This window comes from Lytechinus pictus, chromosome 3 (assembly GCF_037042905.1).
Source record: "Lytechinus pictus isolate F3 Inbred chromosome 3, Lp3.0, whole genome shotgun sequence".
In the NCBI taxonomy this organism is placed as follows: domain Eukaryota; kingdom Metazoa; phylum Echinodermata; class Echinoidea; order Temnopleuroida; family Toxopneustidae; genus Lytechinus; species Lytechinus pictus.
Window position 1 is genome coordinate 34739706 of NC_087247.1, and position 21646 is coordinate 34761351.

General features: G+C 35.1%; 1 protein-coding gene across 3 annotated transcripts; it reads left to right on the forward strand.

Moving 5' to 3' along the window:
• The first annotated feature begins 553 nt into the window (after positions 1-553).
• LOC129257377 (methionine aminopeptidase 1D, mitochondrial-like) lies at positions 554-16208 on the forward strand. 3 transcript variants are annotated; one of them, XM_064096896.1, is made up of 9 exons: positions 566-645; positions 5858-5953; positions 7104-7306; positions 8584-8763; positions 9417-9608; positions 10427-10590; positions 11461-11558; positions 12142-12268; positions 13377-16208. In XM_064096896.1, the coding sequence occupies exons 3-9, from the start codon at positions 7121-7123 to the stop codon at positions 13549-13551; spliced, it is 1122 nt and encodes a 373-aa protein (XP_063952966.1). In that variant the 5' UTR covers positions 566-645; positions 5858-5953; positions 7104-7120; the 3' UTR covers positions 13552-16208. The 3 variants fall into 3 exon arrangements, with proteins under 3 accessions (XP_054751662.2, XP_063952967.1, XP_063952966.1); XM_054895687.2 differs by lacking the exon at positions 5858-5953 and having other exon boundaries at positions 554-645; XM_064096897.1 differs by lacking the exon at positions 5858-5953 and having other exon boundaries at positions 561-616.
• The last annotated feature ends 5438 nt before the right edge of the window (positions 16209-21646 follow it).

The window sequence follows — 21646 nt, forward strand, 5'->3', positions numbered from 1 at the left end:
ACAAAAATGTTGGAAGAATTCCCGTGACTATATAAGCATTTAGAATTTCAGGGAAGTAATTAACATCCATAAATTTGAGTAATGTAAAAAAAACATGAGTACTTATAGCAAAACTTTACTAATGCCATGAGAACGTTCATAGTTTGATGAAAATTTTAAATATATATTTTAAGATTTGCATTTCATGTTGTAGAATTTAAATCAAAAGACATATTGTAACACATCATTGATAAAGATGAAAGATTAAAAACGATAAACGAAAACCCGACATTGATATTTTAAAATTGCGAATTTAAACGAAAAGTGGATTGAGGTGCTTTTGTGCACTTTGCCTCATTCCCCGGATTGAGGAGAAGATATTTCGAAAAAATAGCCTTTTACACTCTGTGTTTGAAAAATCAAAATATCTTTTTTATAATTTCTATAAACATTGAAATAAAAAACTATGTATAACTACTTTTCAACTGGAAAAAGAAGAAGAAAACAAAAGAAATATATAAACTTATGATAATAACAATAATAAATAAATAAAATATTAAACCCAACGTTAAGCATTCCATAAGCTGAAAGGTTGACGAGCTGAAAGTCTCGAGTCAAGTCTCGAGTCTGGGTTAAGGTTTGTCACATTTTGGAGAGCAAAATAGAGTAAGTTTCGATATTATAATGGTTTCATATGTGATTAAAAATTAATTCTGAATTATTCATGGTGGTCGATTGAGTGTAAACTTGTCATATCTTATTATTTGTCTTTATTTTATGTCCAAAGTAGAAACCACTAATCATGATTGATGCAGTGCACTGCAGGAGGAGTGCAGTGCGACGCGGCGAGAAGCAGCCGCGCCCACGGGCTGGGGCCTGCGACTGGCGCGCCCGGCTTAGGGGCTAGGTAGGCAAGTGTCTGACTGGCCGCTCGCCTTCAGAAGTTCAGTAACGTAAACTTACTCCTTCTTTTTTAATCTTTTATTGACTTTTGATTGTTACAACTGGGCGTTGTGGCGTGCGCCTGTAATCCAAGCTGTGGGGAAGTTACAAATTGATGCAGAGGTTCGAGCCCTGGTCACGTCTTTCGGATGGTGACGTTAAAGGTCAGTCCCAGACGTAAATAATCATATCTGATTGATACACGTCTGACAAAACTCAAATACACACACACTTAGTGTGCAGAATTATGGGGGGGGGGGGGTGGACAGCTTGTAACTGTCAGCCTAGCCCCAGTTTTTGCTCAGCCAGCTCCAGCACCCCCCAAAAAAAACCATTCTGAGACTGAGCTGAGGCTGAGCTTTGCCTTTGGTTTTGCCTTTAGGTAGGTACGCTACTCTAGCGCGAGAGGGCGCGATTTTCGCGTCATCATTTTCGCGTACGAAAATGGCGACAAGCTGCTTCGGGAGCCGGTGCGAGCAATAACGGCAAGCCCTACTTGAGTCTCCTGTCTAGGATGGTAAACGTATATCAATGGGAATGAAAACGATGACATCATCTTCCCAATGCATTCAGCTATACTGCACGGTAAGCTCTTGCGACGGAGGATCGAGATCGGAACAAAAATTGCACTAAAACAGTCTGTAAGTACAGTTTATGCATCAAATCATCATTATATGTTATTTTCATGGAATTATCAGACATATTACGCTAAAAATACATATGCTACTCGAAAATTGAAGTCGTAAGCTTTCATTTCTTACCTCATTCATGGCAGCATTTCTTGCCACCATTTGCCACGGACGAATGTTAAACGCCCTTGCTATTTGTTTCGTGGGATTTTTTTTAAAGTTTGGCGACGCGTTTCGCGGGCTAATTTATGGCGGCTGCTAGGGTTTTGGGTTGCCCGCGGTGTGTAGTCCTGCGCATTGGAATTTGTGTAGCAGACCGTCTACCGTGATATGTCTGGTATTTCTTTGATTAAAAAAAACTTTTTCTTTTTTATAAATTAGGAATTGAAAACCAGACACAAATGTAGAAATCAGAAATACATCCCACATTGACACACATTCATTTTGATTGAATAAAATATTGAAAAAAAATGGCAAATGACGCAACAACTTTCTGAATCTTCTCGAACCTAATTTTAGCCTTTACTTTAGGTAATTTACTTAAGTCTTGATTTATTATTTGATGATTATATTCTGTTGAAAATTCATGTAACATGATTTCTTTTGGCCTAATCAAACTTAAATTTTTTATTATTTTAAAAATGAATGGCCTAGATCTAATTTAATTCATTATCATTTTAATTTTCTTTTGTTTTCATATTTTTATTTTCATTCAGATTAATTTCTTACCTCCATTTGAGCATGGCAATACTTACTGATCTGAAGTCGAGGGGCCCAACAATGAACAGACTTGGGCTGCATGAGCCGTCGAATATCTGTGGTTCCAAGAAAGCGTGATGGAAATGCCGCCGTAAAAAAACCAACCCCACCTCTGCCTCTGGGCTTTGTTCTTGGCGATCCTGCATTCCATTCAGACTGCAACTTTAAGCAGGAATTGTTCTACCAACTACTTAATTATTCACAAATGTGAATTGCAGCTTTTAAATTGACAAGAAAGAAACAATTGATTTATCTCACCCCCCCCCCAACTGTCTTCTAACATTTTCTATCACCCCAAACTAACACTTTTTTTTCTTGTATGTCTGTTTAAATATTTTTATTTAGACTTTATGTAATTTTTTCATGATTTATTTAAGAAGTATGAGCAAAAAAACAAACAATTTGGCACATGCAGTAGAGAAGAGAAGGAACATAGTGTTGAAAAAGGATACACATACAGATCTGAATATTAAAATAAATTTAAAAAAGAAATGACAAATCCACACTGACACATGAAAGTATTCATTTTATTTTTTTTCCTTGTTGGCATTGGTTACATTAATTAACTCCACATAAAAATATAAATTGGATATTTTAACAGTATTAATGAAGTTGCTCAATAAAATTTAAAATTAGGTATTCTCATTGGAGGTAATGGTTGATACAGATGGGTGGGTGGACCTGCAGCCACTAGCGTACCTATGGGGGGGGGGCAGACTGCCCCCCCCCGACGAGTCACAACCCATGCAAGGGACGTATCCCTGCCCCCCCCCCCTGATGAGCCACCGGTGGCCCCCTCCTTTGAAGTCTAAGACCTTTTTTTTTTGCTTGTAATTTTTTTTCTGTTGCGAAATGTACTTAATAACCTGTTGAGGGCCTTTTTTTTTTTTTGGCTTGTAATTTTTTTTTCTGGTACGAAATCCTTTATTTGTGGTTGAAGACTTTTTTGCTTGTCAAATTTTTGGGCGGACGATTTTGCCCCCCCCCCCCCTGTGGAAAATCCTAGGTACGCTACTGCCTGCAGCTCTATTGTTTTATTAGATTTTCATTTTTTATTGCTGGGGGGGGGTATTATGTAGAGCTGAAGCCAAATGATCTTATGAGGCAAGATTCAGTGTACAGCTCAATATGATGCATGTAAAGTGATTTATTTAACTTTTGAAATATCAATTAAGAACTGGAATGATGAATGATATGAATATAAGAAATATATTAAATGCATGTAAAGTGATTTATTAAACTTTTGAAATATCAATTAAGAACTGGAATGATGAATGTTATGAATATAAGAAATCTATTATATGCTAGTTCATCACAACTTCAGCTGGATCTTGCTGCAGAAAGTGCATCGTGTAGTTCTACAAATATCTCGGGTGAGAGGCAGTTTGGCAGAGCGGATGCAATGCTTCATAGGGCCCCTAACATTTCTGTGGTAAGGTCGAATCCAAACTGATGTTTTCATCAAATGATACAGCCTCCTGGCTACAAAAATTTCCTGTAGATGAAAGAGAAAACAAAATAATGAATGCAATGAAATTGGGAAAAAGTGAGGCTAGAGGAGCAAAAACAAAAGCAAATGGTTGTAAAGTTAGTACAGGAGAGGAACAAAATGAGAAGAAAGGAACTCACAGAAAAGGAAACAAAACAGACAGACAAACTTGAGACTAGCTCCTTTAAAAAAAGTTCTGTATGGTGTACTATGGATCTGTAAAAATATTTTAAAATTATGTAAAGTTTCAAGGATTGAGCATGCATAGGAAATCACGTAAAGGCAAGGATATCAAGTCACGAATAAAAACAAAAAATGAGGGGGGGGAATGGGAATTACATCACCCCCCCCCCCACCCCGCCTCTCCAAAAAAAAAAAAAAAAACGACTTTAATAACTTGTCAAAACTCTATCTAGTATCAGCTTATGTTATTATCCTTTTTAATGTTATTGTTAGGGATCGAGAGAAAGGATGAACGCGGGGGGGGGTGCATTTTTCGGATTCATACTTTCAGGCATCAGTGTACTGAAGGGGAACATTTAACATAGGACTACAAAAAATTGCGGTGGACAGACAAGAAACAAGAAATGATGATTAAAATGAAAGAAAAAATTCTCGATCTCAAAACAACTTGAAAAAAGAAAGATGCAAAACCAAATGTTATCAACTCACTTACATATTATATTTGAAATCCATCCCAATGGTCTTCCATGTCGTAATTGTGCACTGTAATTCAGATAATCTAGTTAAAACATGTGAAATTAACTTCAAGTCTCAAATCAATCGTCTTGCACACTGTGCCTTGCAAAACAACAAAATACTCCGATATATGCGTATCATGAACGCACATGCATATTTATGAGCGCCGCGAAAATGACCAATCTCATTCACAAATGATGCGCACTTACGCTTCGTCACCATGCCGCGAGAAGCGTTTATGCGCGATGTAAAATCTCCGCCCCGAATTGGCAATCCCCGAATGCGCATGCGCGGTGGTGATTGATACTCGATGGTCGACAATTCGTTCGGAATGGATAATACTTAGAAATCATTTCTTAAAAAAATCATAACTTGAGTTATTCTTCATCATATGTCTTAATCAATGCATCATCGTAATGGGTGACACATTTTCTTTATGTTGAGGTAAGTTTCAACAGATTTGGATGAAGATTTGAATTATCAGTGGCGTACCTACTTTAGGCTTTGGCAAAGCCCTTTATATACTGCCGCAACTTATTTCGTCATAATGGAAACACATCATTTACACTGAAGAAATGAACGATTATGATTTCATGTAATAACAAGAAAAAGGAAAGTGGGGTATGACATCGTCAGCCCACCTAATGAATATTCATGACGATGTGCATGTAACTGTTTTCACAAAATGTTGAAAAACTTTAAAATTCAATAGCTTAGTTATTTGTTATCTGATTCTGATGAAATTTTCAGCATTTGCTTTGTGAGTTTTACTCTATTTATTTAGATATAAATATTTTCAGCCCTGACCATCCCTTTAAGATGGTTGCAGACGTAGACTGCAGTGCAAGTGGGTAGAGCTGTCACAGTTCCCAGCCTAAATTCTCACACATTGCACTCATTCAATGAACAAGGTTATGATGTAACCTTGTTCTCTGTTTCTATTCCCTGTGTATTGAAATAAGGTTGGCAATGTTTGGCTTATTTTCTCTTGTTCTTGGGAACAAATGCTTGATTATTTTTACACTGTCGGTTTCCATTACAGCTATTCATCACGTAAATTGGCTCTTCAGTAAATTAAATTCTTTATAAATAATTATTTCTACATTTAAAACAGAGATTGAAAAATGAAAATTTTCTTGCAATTTTATATTTCACCAGTAGAGGGTGTACACAAAGTCAGAATGACAAAAATATGCAAAAATATCAAGTTTTTGAGGGCACTGGTGAATACAAAAATGATTCCCAGGTAACTAATGAAAAATAAATTGCAATTGTATAGAAAATAGTATTTTTGGTCGCAAAAGTAATATTTTAATGAATTTTTCAAGTGTGTGTTTTGTACTGCTTTGGCATACCATAGATCTACATGTAGATTCCCCACAGGCAGGGTGGTTACAGTGAACACATTGCAGATCTTTGAACTTGGCATCTCTGAGTGTTATTTACAAATGTTCCAGTACGTGATACAGTATTGCAAATCATTAATGTTATATTTTTGTATTTCTCCCTTTCATTTGGTGTCTGACCAGTATTCATTATTGATGCTTACCTTTTTTTTTCTTCTTTTTTTTCTTCCCATGTATATCTTGTTTACCTATGTAACCTATGATTAGATATGATGCCCTTCTTTCAGATTCTGTCTGATCTTTCTATTTCTCTCTTTCTGTCTTTCTCCCTCCTCTCTCTATCTCCCTGTTGCTCTTTCCCACTCACTCGTCTATTATGATCGCCATCATGTATTTTTTTTGTTACACATAATTATTATATTTGTAATCTGCAATTTATTGTTTACTAGTGGGTCTTTCTTTTTTTCCTCCTTCATTCCTTTATTTTTTGCTACACCCCCTCTCTATTCTCACCTTTTCACATGCTTACTCTTGCCGTTCTTGCTCCCCTTTCTTGCTCCTCACCTGCTTTTTTTTATATATATATAAATTTAATCTGTCTTATTACATGGATCTGCTCATTCTATTTCTTCTAATACTATTATTGCATTTTAAACATAATGTATATTTTTTTTCTTCTTTAATGGTCACTGCATGTTATGTATTTATTTATTTCTTTGTTATGTATTTAAAAAAATGTAAACTCACATTGTTAGTCTTCAGACTTTTTGATGAGTATTGTTTAATAAAACCGAATTAAATTTGAATGAATTTGAATTTGAATTTGAAAAGTGCAGTGATTGAGAAATTGAGGCCAATGCTGATTTAAACAGCATACAGCTGAAATTTCTTTTACATGTTTTAAACATTTTTTTCCTTTCATTTGGTTTTTCCTCCTACACAGGCAGCTAGCTATAGCCTCATGCACAAATAGGCTCAATGTTAAACATTTCCTTAAAAAATTGTTTTCTGATTTTTTTTTTATACATAATTTTTGTTTTAAATGAAATTGCACTTAGGTGATAATTAATTATTTAAGTCATTTTGATTATTTTCAAAACTTTAATCATACCTATATTTTGATGAAAAATGTATTAACAATAATGAAGACATATGTATTCTTACATACATCCTTGGTATAAACAAGTTTTCTGCAGGTATGACCTCTGCTTAATTTGTTTAAAATTGACACAGTATTTTGATCTCTTCTTAATCTTATAGAACTACCCAGTACCAGTATGCTAAAGCCAGTCACACTACTCTCTTCTCAGTGTAAGAAATCTGTGACCAAGTTATTATGCAAAGGATGCTTAAGTCAGCTACAGAAAACACAGTCAAGGACCGCATTCAACATCTTCCAGAAATGGGGTAAAAAGACAGAACCAGTTTCACCAAGTAACTACTCAGTGGTCAAAGCTGGAAAGGTGAGCAATAGGGTACTGTCTGTTTTCCTTTCTAATAAATTACATTCAGCTTATTTATTTTCCTCTTTTAATTCAACATAATACAGTTTACATAGATTCAGAGACTAATGTGTATACAGGGCTTAAATCAACAGGGTTGGTGCTCCTTTTTAACCCTTTTCTCCCTATTTCTGTTGTGATTTGAAAATGTGTCCTCTTGGAAGGTGGCCTTCCAGTGCAATAAATGATTTGAAGAAAAAGAAAACAATCAGGAAATGGAAAGGGATGGAGAGTTGGCTAAAAACCAGAAGTCAAGGGTGTAGAAGGCCCCTTATGAATATAGACCTAAACCCCTCAAAAAAAAGTTTGGAAATCTGACTTTGATTGATAATCCCTCCTCGGTTTTAGTGCATATTAATGTATGATGGATACCAATGAATAGATCATTTAATTCTCTTTAGAATGCTACCCTACATGATATGATTATGGTTCACATGGAGGTGCAGTGCCTTGAAATGTGGGGCAATGTCAAAATTCAAAAGTTGCAAAATGACACAATATTGAAAGTCACTGTTCTTTTTTTCTGTGTTGATAAGTGAGTTTCAAAGCGGTTTCTTTTGTTTTCTTGCACCTTAACATCAACATTAATATGGAGATCTGTGATATAACATGATTTGAGTCGTGGTTTGAAATACCCATGCATGTTTGTTTGTTATGTGTTACTGTTTGCTTGTGCAGAGGTGTGTTTGATTCCATGTTAATGTCGATTTTAACGTGCATGAAAACAAATAAAAACGCTGAGAAACTCACTCATCACCACGGAAAAAAAAGATAAGTGACTTTCAATATTGTGTCATTCTGCAACTTTTTAATTTTGACCTTGCCCCACATTTCAAGGCACTTGATCAGTTTATGGAATTGCCCTCCTTCTACTTGAACAGAGTGACATCTCAAGTTTTCATTTATTTGTAGAAGTGTATTGCAGATTTGGTTAGCACATACTTTAATATAGTAAAATTAAAGTTTCATTCAATCCCTTCAACATAATAAGAATATCCTTTACCCTCAATATTGATTTATAATCACATGTAAATCTATGTAAGTCTTGACACGTATATCTGTATGATCGATTAGAGACAAATACAAGTAATACACGTTTTGTATCATCTAGTCTGAATTGCCTTGAATTTATTTATTTTATTCATAGAACATTGATTCACCCATTACCGTAAAAACCCAATTCATATTTAAGATAATATTTCATCCTCTCAACAACTTTATTTTTTCTCACATTATAGGTGAGTCCATTTAGGACAGTCCCAGAAGAAATAGAGATGCCAGATTATGCACATTCTGGCATTCCGACGATGGCTCCACAGAGGAAGGTTTTTCTATTAGATCATGCTTCTATTGAATGTATGAGAGAGGCTGGTAGATTAGGTCGAAAACTTCTAGATCTTACAGCATCGTGTATAGAGGTATGAGCCATGGAAGTTTCAGTTCTAGACTTTTGTTTTGCCTAGGTTTTTTCATCAATAATTCAGTATATTAAAATATCATGAAGGAAGTAATAAATTCAGCTTTTGAATCTCTTCTGTGGACAATCTCAAAGCAATTTGTAATATGTATGCATATAACAAAGGCTTCTTTCACTTGTTATTTTCTACTTCTTCTTTTTCAATTTGTGTAATCCCAAAATACTATGATTTTTTATTTTAATAACTTCACAATAGTGTACATAATTCTCATGTGTTATTAATTGTGCCTATAGCTTCATGGGAATGAAAAAGCTATTTTTAAAGACTCCATGTGTGCTATTATCTGACACATGTCCCTCATCAGGCATGTACTTTTGCTAAAATTGCTGATTTGTATTCCTTCATATTCTATTGTTTTTGGCCCATTTCATTTTAGCTGTTATTATATTTTCACTGTCTTTATGGTTGAAATAGATGAAAATTAAATTCTTATAAAGATGGTAAGAATACAGTATGAGGATGCTGTTCTTTTCAGGACCTTGCATTTTCAAGAAAAAAGCATGGTACCTTGAAGGCATAAAGGGTTCTACCACCATAGAATCCTGCAGGAGCTTCAAGACTTCATTTCTTGTTTTTTTTTTTTTTTGCATTAGGTTGGAGTCACAACAGATCAGTTAGATGAAATTCTTCACGAAGCCTGCATAGATAATAAAGCATACCCTTCAACTCTCAATTACAACTCCTTCCCCAAGTCATTATGTACATCAGTCAACAATGTGATGGTCCATGGTATACCTGACGATAGACCTCTTGAAGATGGCGATATCATCACTGCAGACATCACAGTAATTTTCATTTCCAATTTTGAAATGGGAAAAAGTTCCCTGTATGCTATGAGCATAGGCGGCGGAAGCGGGGGGGGGGGGACGTGTCCCCCCCTAAATTTTAGGTGGGGGGGGACGGTCCCCCCCTAAATCTTTTGTTGATAACTTTTTTTTTGTTTTTGTATGCTTGTCAATTTTTTTTTCCCTGCGTCCCCCCTAAAATTTTAGGTTGATAACCTTTTTTTTTTTTTTTTTGCTTGTCAAAAAAAATTTGTGGTCCCCCCCCTAAAATTTTTGGCTTCCGCCGCCAATGGCTATGAGCACTCCAATAGGTAACCTAACTAAGCGAGATAATCCTGGAATGACTTGAGCCCCATGGTAGGCTTAAAATTTTGAGATTTTTAGTTCAAGATAATTTTGTAAATTTGTTCCAGGTGGGAAAGTGCATGAGTGTAACTTTTCTATGTTTGTATTTTAATTTTGCAGTAATTGACTTGCAAAGAAAAAACTCTGGAGAAGAACTGAATCTGTAATAAAACCAGAAACTCTGAAACACATAAGAAATGAGACACAATAACAAGACTAATTCTCAATGAACATGAGACAAACAGACAATTCAATACACTATTGGTCAATCAATCTTGTTTTCAGTCGTTGCAGTGTGACTGAGGTCAATATATTATCATTACATATGTAAATTCCATTTTGAATTTTGTTTGTGCATTCCATTTTCCCTTATATTTATCATCATGCAATATCAATAATAGCAACTCATGACTTCAATTTTAATTCACTTTCCACCTCCTCTTTCTCCCATTGATATTTGATTTCATTTTTAGGTATACTTGAATGGTTTCCATGCTGATCTATCAGAAACTTACCAAGTAGGGAATGTAGATGATGCTGGTAAACGCCTCATTAAATATGCTAAGAAATGCAGAGATGAAGCAATCAAAGAATGCGGACCAGATGTTCCCATCAGTGCTATTGGAAATATGATATCGTAAGTAGCTCTATTACAATTCAATATATTGAACAATATACATGTATCAAACTGATAATAAGGCATAAGGTCACTAAGTAAATCTATGCTAGGCTGGGGTACAATGACTGCAGATTTCTTGTATAATCTCACTTCATGAATTTAGCACCCTTTGCTAGATTGTGCATTGAATATTGGACCTTTCTCCGTGTACGCACTGAAATAACCGCACTCATGTATATACAAGAAATCTGCATAGATCATGGTTTTGTACCCCTGCTAGTTTAAACTCTTGTGTGAAGGTTGGCTTAAATATAAAAATGATCAGTTATGTCGGCATAATATGACTATCCATATGTTAATTAAGAAGCCGAGTCAGAAAAAAAAGTTAATACCATACTGCTTTTAGCTCTCTTAAGTCAAATTTGTCCTGAGGCAAAAAGTTTTTTTTGCTCAAGAGATTTGAATTTTAAAAGCAGAGTTACCTGTAGTTGAAAAATGTTTGAATTATGAAAAACTGAATTATGGACAAAGATAATATTTTTCTTGAAAAGTTCTATTTAGTATATTTATAGAACTATATTTCACATTGTGTCATTTTGCTTATATGCTTTGGAAGACCAATAAGCATGGTAGTTTACTTCATATTTCATCTCTTTCCTATCAGTATACTATAATTCACGTACTCTTGTTAAGGTGTATAAGATGGTTGTAAATGTGTTGAATGACTCAGATTGAAAAAAACTTAAGAAATATTGATTTCATGAATACTGTTGAAATAATATGTAAATTAGTGAACTTGAACTTGCTAATTTCCAAAAGTTTTTTCTATTTAAATCATTATGCACATGCTAATAATCTCTTTTCTTTCCCCCTTCATAATTTACACAGGAGGATAGCAGCAGAAGGCAACTACTATGTATGTCCATCTTTTATAGGCCATGGAATCAACACATATTTTCATTGTAAACCTGATATTTGGCACTATGGTAAATATCATAGAATCAAGTAACATTGGTAGTGATGCTGTGTAAAGCATATGATTGTTGTGTGAAACCTCAGTGAACTGGATTCAAATCGTTTTTTGTTAAATATGCTTTTTAGATAGGGAAGTGTTCATTTGTACCATGGCTATATTCTCAAAATCATATTTTATTTAATCTTATTCTTTATAAGATTTTTTGGTGTGATATTAGTGATATTAATTTGTCTATTATTTTTACTCTTATACTGATGAATCATTTCATATGTACATAATTAATGTCATGACACACATTGTAACAATTTGCATAGGTACAGTAGGTGGTATTGTCACAATGCAGTCACCCATTTTATGCTGTTTTCTCTGTCATCAAACCTTCATTGCCCTCTATTAATATTGATGTCATTTATTCAAATTATTAACTTTGGGATGCAATTTCATAGACTGCTCTATGAAGAGATTTGTGAGCATCCAAGTGGAACATGAAGCATATTATGAATTATAATTGACTTGTTCCAATCAAAAATTTTGTGTGAGTTAAATTACCTGTATCTTCAGTGAAGTGTGTATTTTACTTTATTTGTCTTCAGCAAATTCCTATCCCGAGGGAATGGCAGCTGGTATGACGTTTACAATAGAACCTGTTATCTTAGAGAGAGTAGATAGGATGGTTACAGGAAATGATAACTGGACAGTCTATGCACAAAATCATACAAGGTAAGTATCCAGTTATTACATCATCTTTTAAATAATGAAAATATTTGGTTATTTGCATGTTGCTCATTTGTATCTCACAATGAGAGGCAATATATTCAAAGTAAATTTATATTTCCCAAAAGCACTTTTTGGTTGACAGTTTGAAAGTCAAATAGATAACATTGTAACCCCAATTACAAAGATACGAAATAATCCAATGTAATTACTACCAAAGTGGCAGTATATATATATATATATGTATACAGGTAACTTTATAAGTCAAATCTATTTGGACAAAATAAATCTGTTCAAATTGAAGGCAGAGGCAGAAATTTGACTTAGAAGAGGTATGTCACAGTTTCTGTAATCTGGTCGATTTAAGCAAGTTGAACCAAAATCCTGTACCAAATGATATTCGTAGAAAATGAGTATCTCTTCAAGGGGTGATTTCAAGTTCAGTGTTGGTGTTAGGTCAATTTTACACGATTATAACACCAAACATAAAATGAAGATGGTCCCAAAAAGTCACTCACTATTTGTTGAGATGTCAATAATGTGATCTGGGTCAGTTTTACAAACTTGGAATAAGTTTTGGAGCTAGGGGAAGCAATCCAAATTTCAACACCAACACTAGACCTGAAATCACCCAACAATGAGCCTTAAAATCATCATTCTGTTGGTCAACAGGTCTTTACAAACAACAATGATACACATGCCCTCATGGGCTAATCCATGTTTGACAATGTTTGCAATACTTGGATTTCCATCTAGATTCCTATTTTCCTGACAGTTGGTTTATGTTAACAGTGTCAGAACTTTACAGAATTTGATCCGTGATGATAGAATGAAAATTTGTCTGAAATTGTAAGACTTTCTCTTGAATTGCTGACTAAGCTTTGACATTTGAAATTTGAAATCATGTAACTTTGAAATAATGAAATGTCTTAAAAATGGGAGTGAATACAATTTCTAAATTTTTTACCTTTTCTCAGTGATGAAATATACAATTAAGGTATATTGATTAAATGTTTCTTTTTCTTTTTTTCATAAAAAAATATATATGTTTTTTGTCCTTAATAGTTTATAGTGATACTGTATTTTTGTTTCTGTTTCTATTCTTTGGTTACAGATCAGCCCAGTTTGAGCACACAGTCCTTATAACAAAGTCAGGTTTTGAGGTCTTGACTGCTGGAGAAGATGAGGACTTTTCCATCACACCCAAAGAAGAGTCGGTATCAATGGTTGAGGATCAAGAAAAATCAATTCAGAAAGATGAATGGACGTTTTCAGATCAGAAAACGTGATATCAATGGCAAACCTGGAATGATATAGGTAGATTATTTTACTAATCATGCCCATTTTTTAAATTGGAAGATTTGAAATAACATAAATATTAACAAAGCTTAGCAGAGCTTGATCGTACTGTTGATGTATGATTGATCATAGACAATGATCAATTCAATTACTTTGAAAACCAGCCCTAAGATCAAACGCTAAGTTACTAATCTTTGTGTTACAGGGTCTTGATCCTCACTCTCAGATAAATACAGTTTTGTATCAACTGCGCTATGAACGCCTAGCTTAGCCGGGTAATATAGGAGTGCCTTGAGCACCTAACAAGGTTGATATGTGCGCAATATAAATACCCTATATTATTATTATTTGCCACTACACATAGATGGTTTGTCTTTTGACAAGAAGAGGGGATATAAAGGGGTTATTTCGAATCACTTATTTTGATCTGGGAACTGTTTCATAAAGGTCTTCATGATGTCATGCACAGCTGACCAAGTGGGTTTGTCAATCATTTTTACTCACAAATTCGGCTACTATTAAGTTGTGGTGATGTAGATTATCATAGCGCACACTGTGGGTGCAAAGTATTATTTGCCACAATGAAGGCAACTTGTCAAAAGTCTGTGACATGTTTTTTTGCAGGAATCCTGCTATTAAGCTGCTGTGCTTCTTTTCACAGCAGTTTTGCCACATCTCCAATTATTGATGAATGTGAAAATCAGTAATGAAAAGCTGCTCAAGTGCAAGAATCCTGCATGAAAGATGCATATCTGATTTTTGACAAGGGCCTAATCAGATCATTGCGATTACTGTCGTTCTTTCTTCAACCATCAGAAAAAAATGTATACCTCACATTTTGGCACTTCATATAAAGTCTTCTGTAAAGTCATAGATAACTTAATGAACGGCTTTATGGCATACACCCGCATTGTAACTGCTAATTGTTAACTGTTTTGCCCCTCTTACCTGGAATCACAACCACTGTAGTTTATTAATTACGGGAGTTGGGTCAACATTTTTGTTACAAATCAGCACTTACTATATGTCATGTGAGATGCATGACACATTGCTGCATGGGAACCTGCTAGCTGCATCTCCTACATGATGTAGAGTCATCATTCATCAAAACGTTTTTGATCTAGATGAATTTACAATGGAACCTGATGTTGCAGAATGTTAATAAAATTATAGTATTCAAGTCACACATCACTATTACATGTAACTGATACAATATCCTTCCACAAATATCATACATGACCACATTCATTCATTTAATTTCATGCTCTCTTAATTCTGTTTCTGAACCCCTTAATTATGAAAGGAGAGGGAGGGGATAAAGAATTCTATGTATCCCTGCAGATTACAATGTTAGAAAGGAGTTTCTCTTTTACCACATTTGGCCATCTTTACCGTTTTCCCCCTTTTTAGAGAGGAAATAAAATCTAGATTTAATTAAGTATGAAAAAAAAGTGACCATAAGAACTATCCTTCTCAGCCAATCAAATTCAACAGACGTCAGAAGTGACAACCTGTCACGTGATAAAAGTTGATGAAATACTGCCAGGCATGCCTTTTCACAAAAAAGGATACATTCAATGTTTTTCTTCTTAGTTCAAAGGTGCTTTGGATCTTCCTTTAGCACCATATTTCAAATGATTTTAATTTCATCCTAGTGTCTTCCTTCAATGCTTATCTTTTACTCTTGTCCATGTATTGATATCTCTGTAAGAAATTTGTCAATAACTACATGATGTATTTTGATTAGGCATAATTACCTCACAGGGGGGGGGGGTGATTAAAGAATGCCTAGGATCATGAAGAGAGTAACATATTTCTTAAATCATTTGATTTTATAAAAATGAAGTATTTAAGAATAAAATGAGGATTTATGTATAATCAAAACATATGACTGTGAATCCTGATTATTGATTTTTTTTTACAGCAAATCAGAGATTAAACATTGTTGATTTCAACATTTGCTGATCAACACTTTATTTTTTGTAAAGCATTATATTCTACCAAAGATGCTTCATATATACATGTTTCTGAAAGAGACGTGATAGTTACATTAAGAATTAAAAATGCATTTGCTCAGATCGTCCCATTACTTAGTTTTTTTTATGTCTTCCATTATAGTGATAGTAAGAGAAAGGGGTAAAATTCAACGAGAGACTTTATGTCATGTTTTTCAATGTATTTCTATGGCTTTAACCTAATTTCTTGTTTAAGAAACTCAAGAACATAAAGAGAGCATCTTTAAAATCAATGTGAACATTTATCATTTTATTGTTGTTATTCCCCGCCAAATCACCAACATAATATGTTGTTAAGAAAACTTGAGCAATATCTCATTTTCTACCAAAATCATTTGCCAAATAATTTCAGTATTTAAATACAAGCGTTTAAATTGTTTTTAATTGGGTTTGTTTTAATGTAACCATTGATATCAGTTCTGGAATTTGTTTTATAGTCTCACTTGGAGTATTTTCAGTGAGATTTACGTGAACCAGTTTTATTTGTTGGTTTTAAATTCATGTTTTTTTCTCTTTTTTTGGGGGGGGAGTATAAGATTACAGCACAAATGCCTTAATGCCCAAGATGTAAATGTTGTGCAATGCCATTTAATTTTTAAATAGGTATTAAAGTGATTTATACTTAAAAATAACCCTTTTTAATGTTTCTCTCATAATTCATATATAGTTTTGATTCACTACTTTAATAATTATTTTAAGTTCTCAACAAAGTTGACAATCATTGTCATTGGAGTCTATTATTAGTAGACTATTTCAGTCAACATCAAACATTTCTGAAGATTTGTCTTCTATGAACTATTATATAAAGAAAAACCTTTGAAAATATAACAAATCAAACAGAAGGAGAGATAATTAACTGAATATCCAGGGAGTGTTTCATGAAATAACTAATGATTTTACTGACACTATTGCTCTGAGCCAATCAGATGTAAAGTTTTCAGTAGCTTATAACAAAAGTCGATGAAATTCACTGATAATTTGTTTCATGAAATGCTCCCATGTGCTGGGGTTGATTAGACAAACTGATGATGAATTTCGGTGATTGACATAATCTGGAATTGTTAACTGGTTGCCGATAAAATCAGGCATATTGGAAGTAGCTTAATAATAAAGAGAAAGCGAGAAATGATCAGAGATGTGAAGATCTGTGGGAGGGAGAGAAAAGGAAAGAAGGTAAGCATGAAAGAGAACGAAAAGGAAAGAAGAAAAGAGATAGAATGAGGGGAGGGGTTAAATCTTAGTTAGAATACCAATGTACAAAAGAGGCTCATATTTGGGTCGCATTGTCAGATAAATATGATTTTCATCATTGTAAAATCTTACAATCACTAACATTACCAATATGCATAAAATGCAGCCACTTTGATTTAAGTTGATTTTTCAAAAGTATGTGAAAATTGTCATTAAGTCGCTGAATTTGCTTTTGTTTGCCAACATTCTGATACAAGATAATACCATTATGCATATAAACCAGATATACATCCACTTCGCTCCTTAATGAAGACAAAATTGTAAATGCCATGAAATATTTCATAAGAGAGAAAGCCCACTTCAAGTGATAACCGGCTTAGAGTAAGAGGCCTAATGTTATCACTATATTCATGTCAACAGTCCTAGAATTATGTCTGTAATTGGTAGATGTTGCCTTTTAGAGTTTCTTTCTTTGGTCTATTTTTGTATTATTCAAGTGAGGATGAAGAGTGGGGGAAACGAACACTGTTTTCGTTCGTGCACATGAATAAACCCTTGAAGACAAGCTACACACACGCGATCTCTGACAAGGAGGTGGTTTGTGGTACTCTATCAAATGGAGGGTGTCCGGGACGCGAAATTATTTTTCCCACCGAGTTCTGGACCAACATATGAATATTCATGAGTTGCGTCTTCGGATTAAGAGTACGCATGCGCGTGGACTTCGCCTCGACGTCGACCATGTACAGTGCCGGTCGTAAGCATTCACGTTGCTCAGAATGAATTAGCATCGTCAAATTACACAGGCCTTATAGGCTTAGATCTATATATATATATATATATATATCCAATTCTTAAACACTTATCAAACTAGCTGCCATTAATGGCAAGACATGTGCTAGGCTAGGGCTAGCTTAGGCTAGCGCATTAACTTTACCTCAAATCTGGACCTGTCTAATGCCTAATACTAATAGTAATAGCCGAATAATGCCATGGTTAACTTTGAACCGGTCAATTCCGAACTTAATTTTACGTTTGATTTTATTAACCATGGTTTAATACGTCTAGTCCGTATACAGAACCAGTCCTAGATCTAAAAAAAATATCTTACTTTTTTTTTTCTTTTTTTTTTTTGCTTGTCAATTTTTTTTTTCAGCTGAGAAATCCTTAATTTGGGGTGAAGACGGGGATCAAGATCACTGACGTTAGTTTGTGCCTGACGTTTATAGAATACGTTCCATGCACTGCAGTGGCGTAGCTAGGATTTTTCCTGGGGGGGGGGGCACTGGGGGGTCCTTGCTTTTTCAGGGGGGGGGGGTGGGGCACCGGCCATTTTTTCCGGTGTGTGTGTATGTGTCACAAGGGCGGATCGGACTTTCGCCAATAGGGGACGGGGCCCGAAATTATCTTCACCTATATTTTCCCCGATCATTCACTTCTTAGTTTTATTCTTATAAAACAACATAAACATGAAATAATCTCATAAGCCTTATAAAAAGTGTGAGCGCGAAGCGCGAGCGATTTAAAAAAATATTATGGGCAATGGTATGTGTGATCCTGAACAAGATTCGTATGTAACTAGATGGTTACTGCAAACGCCAAGCACGAGCAGAAATTTGTATTAACTGTTCTAGCATTATCGAAAAGGGACCTGTTAAGGACTGCTTCCAGTTACCCACAAAGACGGTATATATTTCAATAATGCGAGCGCGAAGCGCGAGCAATTTTTGACATTCCGACCTAAAAAATGATCATTCTAAGCACTTTTTGTATTAATAAATGGGATAGGTACGTAACTAAACAATTGAGGCGAGCGCGAGAGGAAGAAAATTGAGATTTTAGACCTAAAAGCAGGACACTCTATTCATTTTTGTAATCATAAAAAGGATATAATTAATTGGGTATCATTAATAATGCGATCGTGAAGCGTGAGCAGACAATTATTGATATTCTGATGTGAAACTTGATAATTTAAGTACATTTAAAATAAAGAACATGCAGGCTATCGCGCATGTTTTAGATTTAGACCTAGAATCTGGGCATTCTGAATACATTTGTTTAATGGAACATTATGGAATACACGTACACATTATGAACTTGGCAAATCCAACAATGTGACCACGCCGCGTGAGCTTAAAATGCTGATATGTAGACCATAAAACGGACATTTTACAGAGCACTTAAATTTGTAAATGAAAAAAAATAAAGAAAGCTCGAACGAAGTCCGAGCTAAAATATGTTTTGTATATTGACTTCAAAACCTGCTCCATATCAGCCTATTGAGCAAGAAATGAATCTCATCGAACAGGCAATTCTGGCGCGAAGCGCAAGCAAAAATTTTATATAGTAACATGAAAGATTTTTTCCCTCACATTATTTCATTCACTCGCCTTCCTCCCCTTTTTTTCCTCTTCTTTTTTCTCCTGTCTTTATTCTTCTTTTCCTTTTTCTTTTCATCTTTCTCCCCCTTTTTTTGCAAAAAGTGTATATAGTAACATGAAAGATTTTTTCCCTAACATTATTTCATTCACTCGCCTTCCTCCCCTTTTTTTCCTCTTCTTTTTTTCTCCTGTCTTTATTCTTCTTTTCCTTTTTCTTTTCATCTTTCTCCCCCCTTTTTTTTGCTCTGCCAATTTTTTTCTGGGGGGCACACCAAATCTCAGGGGGGGGGGCACGTGCCCCCAGCCCCCCCTCCCCCGTAGCTACGCCACTGATGCACTAGCGTACCTAGGATTTTCCAAAAGGGGGCAAATTTCGTCTGCGAAAAAATGTGACAAGCCCCCCCCCAAAAAAAAAAAAAAAGAGGGGACATACGTCTTTTCATTTAATTACATTACAAATTATTCATTTGGCTTCTCAAAGGGGGGGGGGGGCACGTCCCCTGAATCAGTTGTGACTCGTCAGAGGGGCAGTCTGCCCCCCCCCCCCTTGGTACACTAGTGGTTCCATGCTGATACAGCGTAGATCAGAGTCTAGATCTAGAGACTAGACTCGAACTAAGATAATTTTTTTAGATCTAGGACTGGTTTCGTATACGGACTAGACAAACCATGGCAAATAAGCTAACATTTGTCTAAACCTAATTAAACGTAAAGTTCGGAATTAACCAGTTCGAAGTTAATCATGGCATTAGTCGGCTATTCAGTGTTGTACTCAAGGCTCAAACCTCCAAGGTAAAGGCTTCAATACCCAAGGCCAAGGCATGGAAACCCAAGATGGAGTAAATGTGATTATTGTTTTTAACAATCTATCGCAAAATTAGCTTTTCCTATAGAAAGGGGGGACAAATTTTGTTCACTCGCTCGCTTCAATCGCTTTTTTCTTTTTTTTGACAGAAATTTTGATCTATATGCCATGCTTGGCCCCTCAAAGTTTCTGGCTCATCATGCCATTGACATAACCCATTTGGATATGACAAAATTGAAGACTGTGTTCAAGTTTACCAAATCTTTTCAGAATATCATTAAGACTTAGAACATTCTTGTTGGCCAAAGAAAATAATACAAGGAAAATCCTAATGGAATAGAAATCAACCTTGTTATCGTTCTTTAGAGTTAGCTATGTTTAAAGTTTGAAAATTGTTGTCAAAATTGCAGTCAGATGACAAAATTTATTCTTGAAAGCACTATTATCTTGATCATGATCATTATTATTCACTGTCATTATTATCATTAGTCATGATTACAACACATTACCAATACATAATGCTATTTTTCATATTCTTTGTTTGAAAATTATTGATAATGGTGACAATTACAATTGATGACACTGATAGTACACTTACTACTGCTGCTGCTAATGTTACTGGTGACTGGTAGTATTGACCATGCATTAGTGTCATTAAATATACAAAACAATTGAAACATTTATAATTACTTATTTAAAACAAATGAAAGTACAAAATGCCTTGAAAATGCCTTGAAATTTCAAGGCTCAAAATCCCCAAGGCCATTAAGGCCCTCTCAAGGCCAAGGCTTTGAAAAAAGTAGGCCTTAAGGCGCCTTAAGGCCAAGGCCGAGCATCAAGGCACTACAACACTGATTACTACTAGGCATTAGACAGGTCCAGATTTGAGGTAAAGTTAATGCGCTAGCCTAAGCGAGCCCTAGCCTAGCACATGTCTTGCCATTAATGGCAGCTAGTTTGATAAGTGTTTAAGAATTTGATATATATATGTATAGATCTAAGCCTGTAAGGCCTATGTAACTATGTAAGGGTACCGGTAATTTGACGATGCTAATTCTGAGCAACTGAACGTGAATGCTTACGACCGGCACTGGTCGAGGCGAAGTCCACGCGCATGCGTACTATTAATCCGAAGACGCAAGTCATGAATATTCATAATTGGTCCAGAACTCGGTGGGAAAAATAATTTCGCGTCCGGGACCCTGTTTCATTAGAACTGTGATAGTGAGGACTGGGTTCAGCAGCCAATCAAAATTAAGGTTCTACGCAGGTAGTAACCATAATGTAACAGCCGTCTGCGAGTTTATAGGTCATCAGATAAAATCAATCTATTTTAATACTGCACGAGGAACAACAATTAATCTTTACTGAATTTAAGGTGATGCATTAGGCCTACCATATTGCTTAATATGTACTAAGATTGGGAATGAATAACAATGGGGGAAATTGATTACAAGGTGTCCCCAGTTTGAAAAACGAAAATATTTATATAATATTGACTGGCCTTGAGGGGAACATCAAATATTTTGCCAGCAAAAGAATCATATTGGCCCTAGTCTTTAGACGAGGGCAATAGGGGTCTTTTCAGGGCAATATATTTGATTTCCCCCGAAAAAAGAGCCTGTCAATATATATTTCAGTTTGGGGCGCTGCTCGCTTATTCAGGAAGGGGGGTAGATGAGGCCCATGCCTC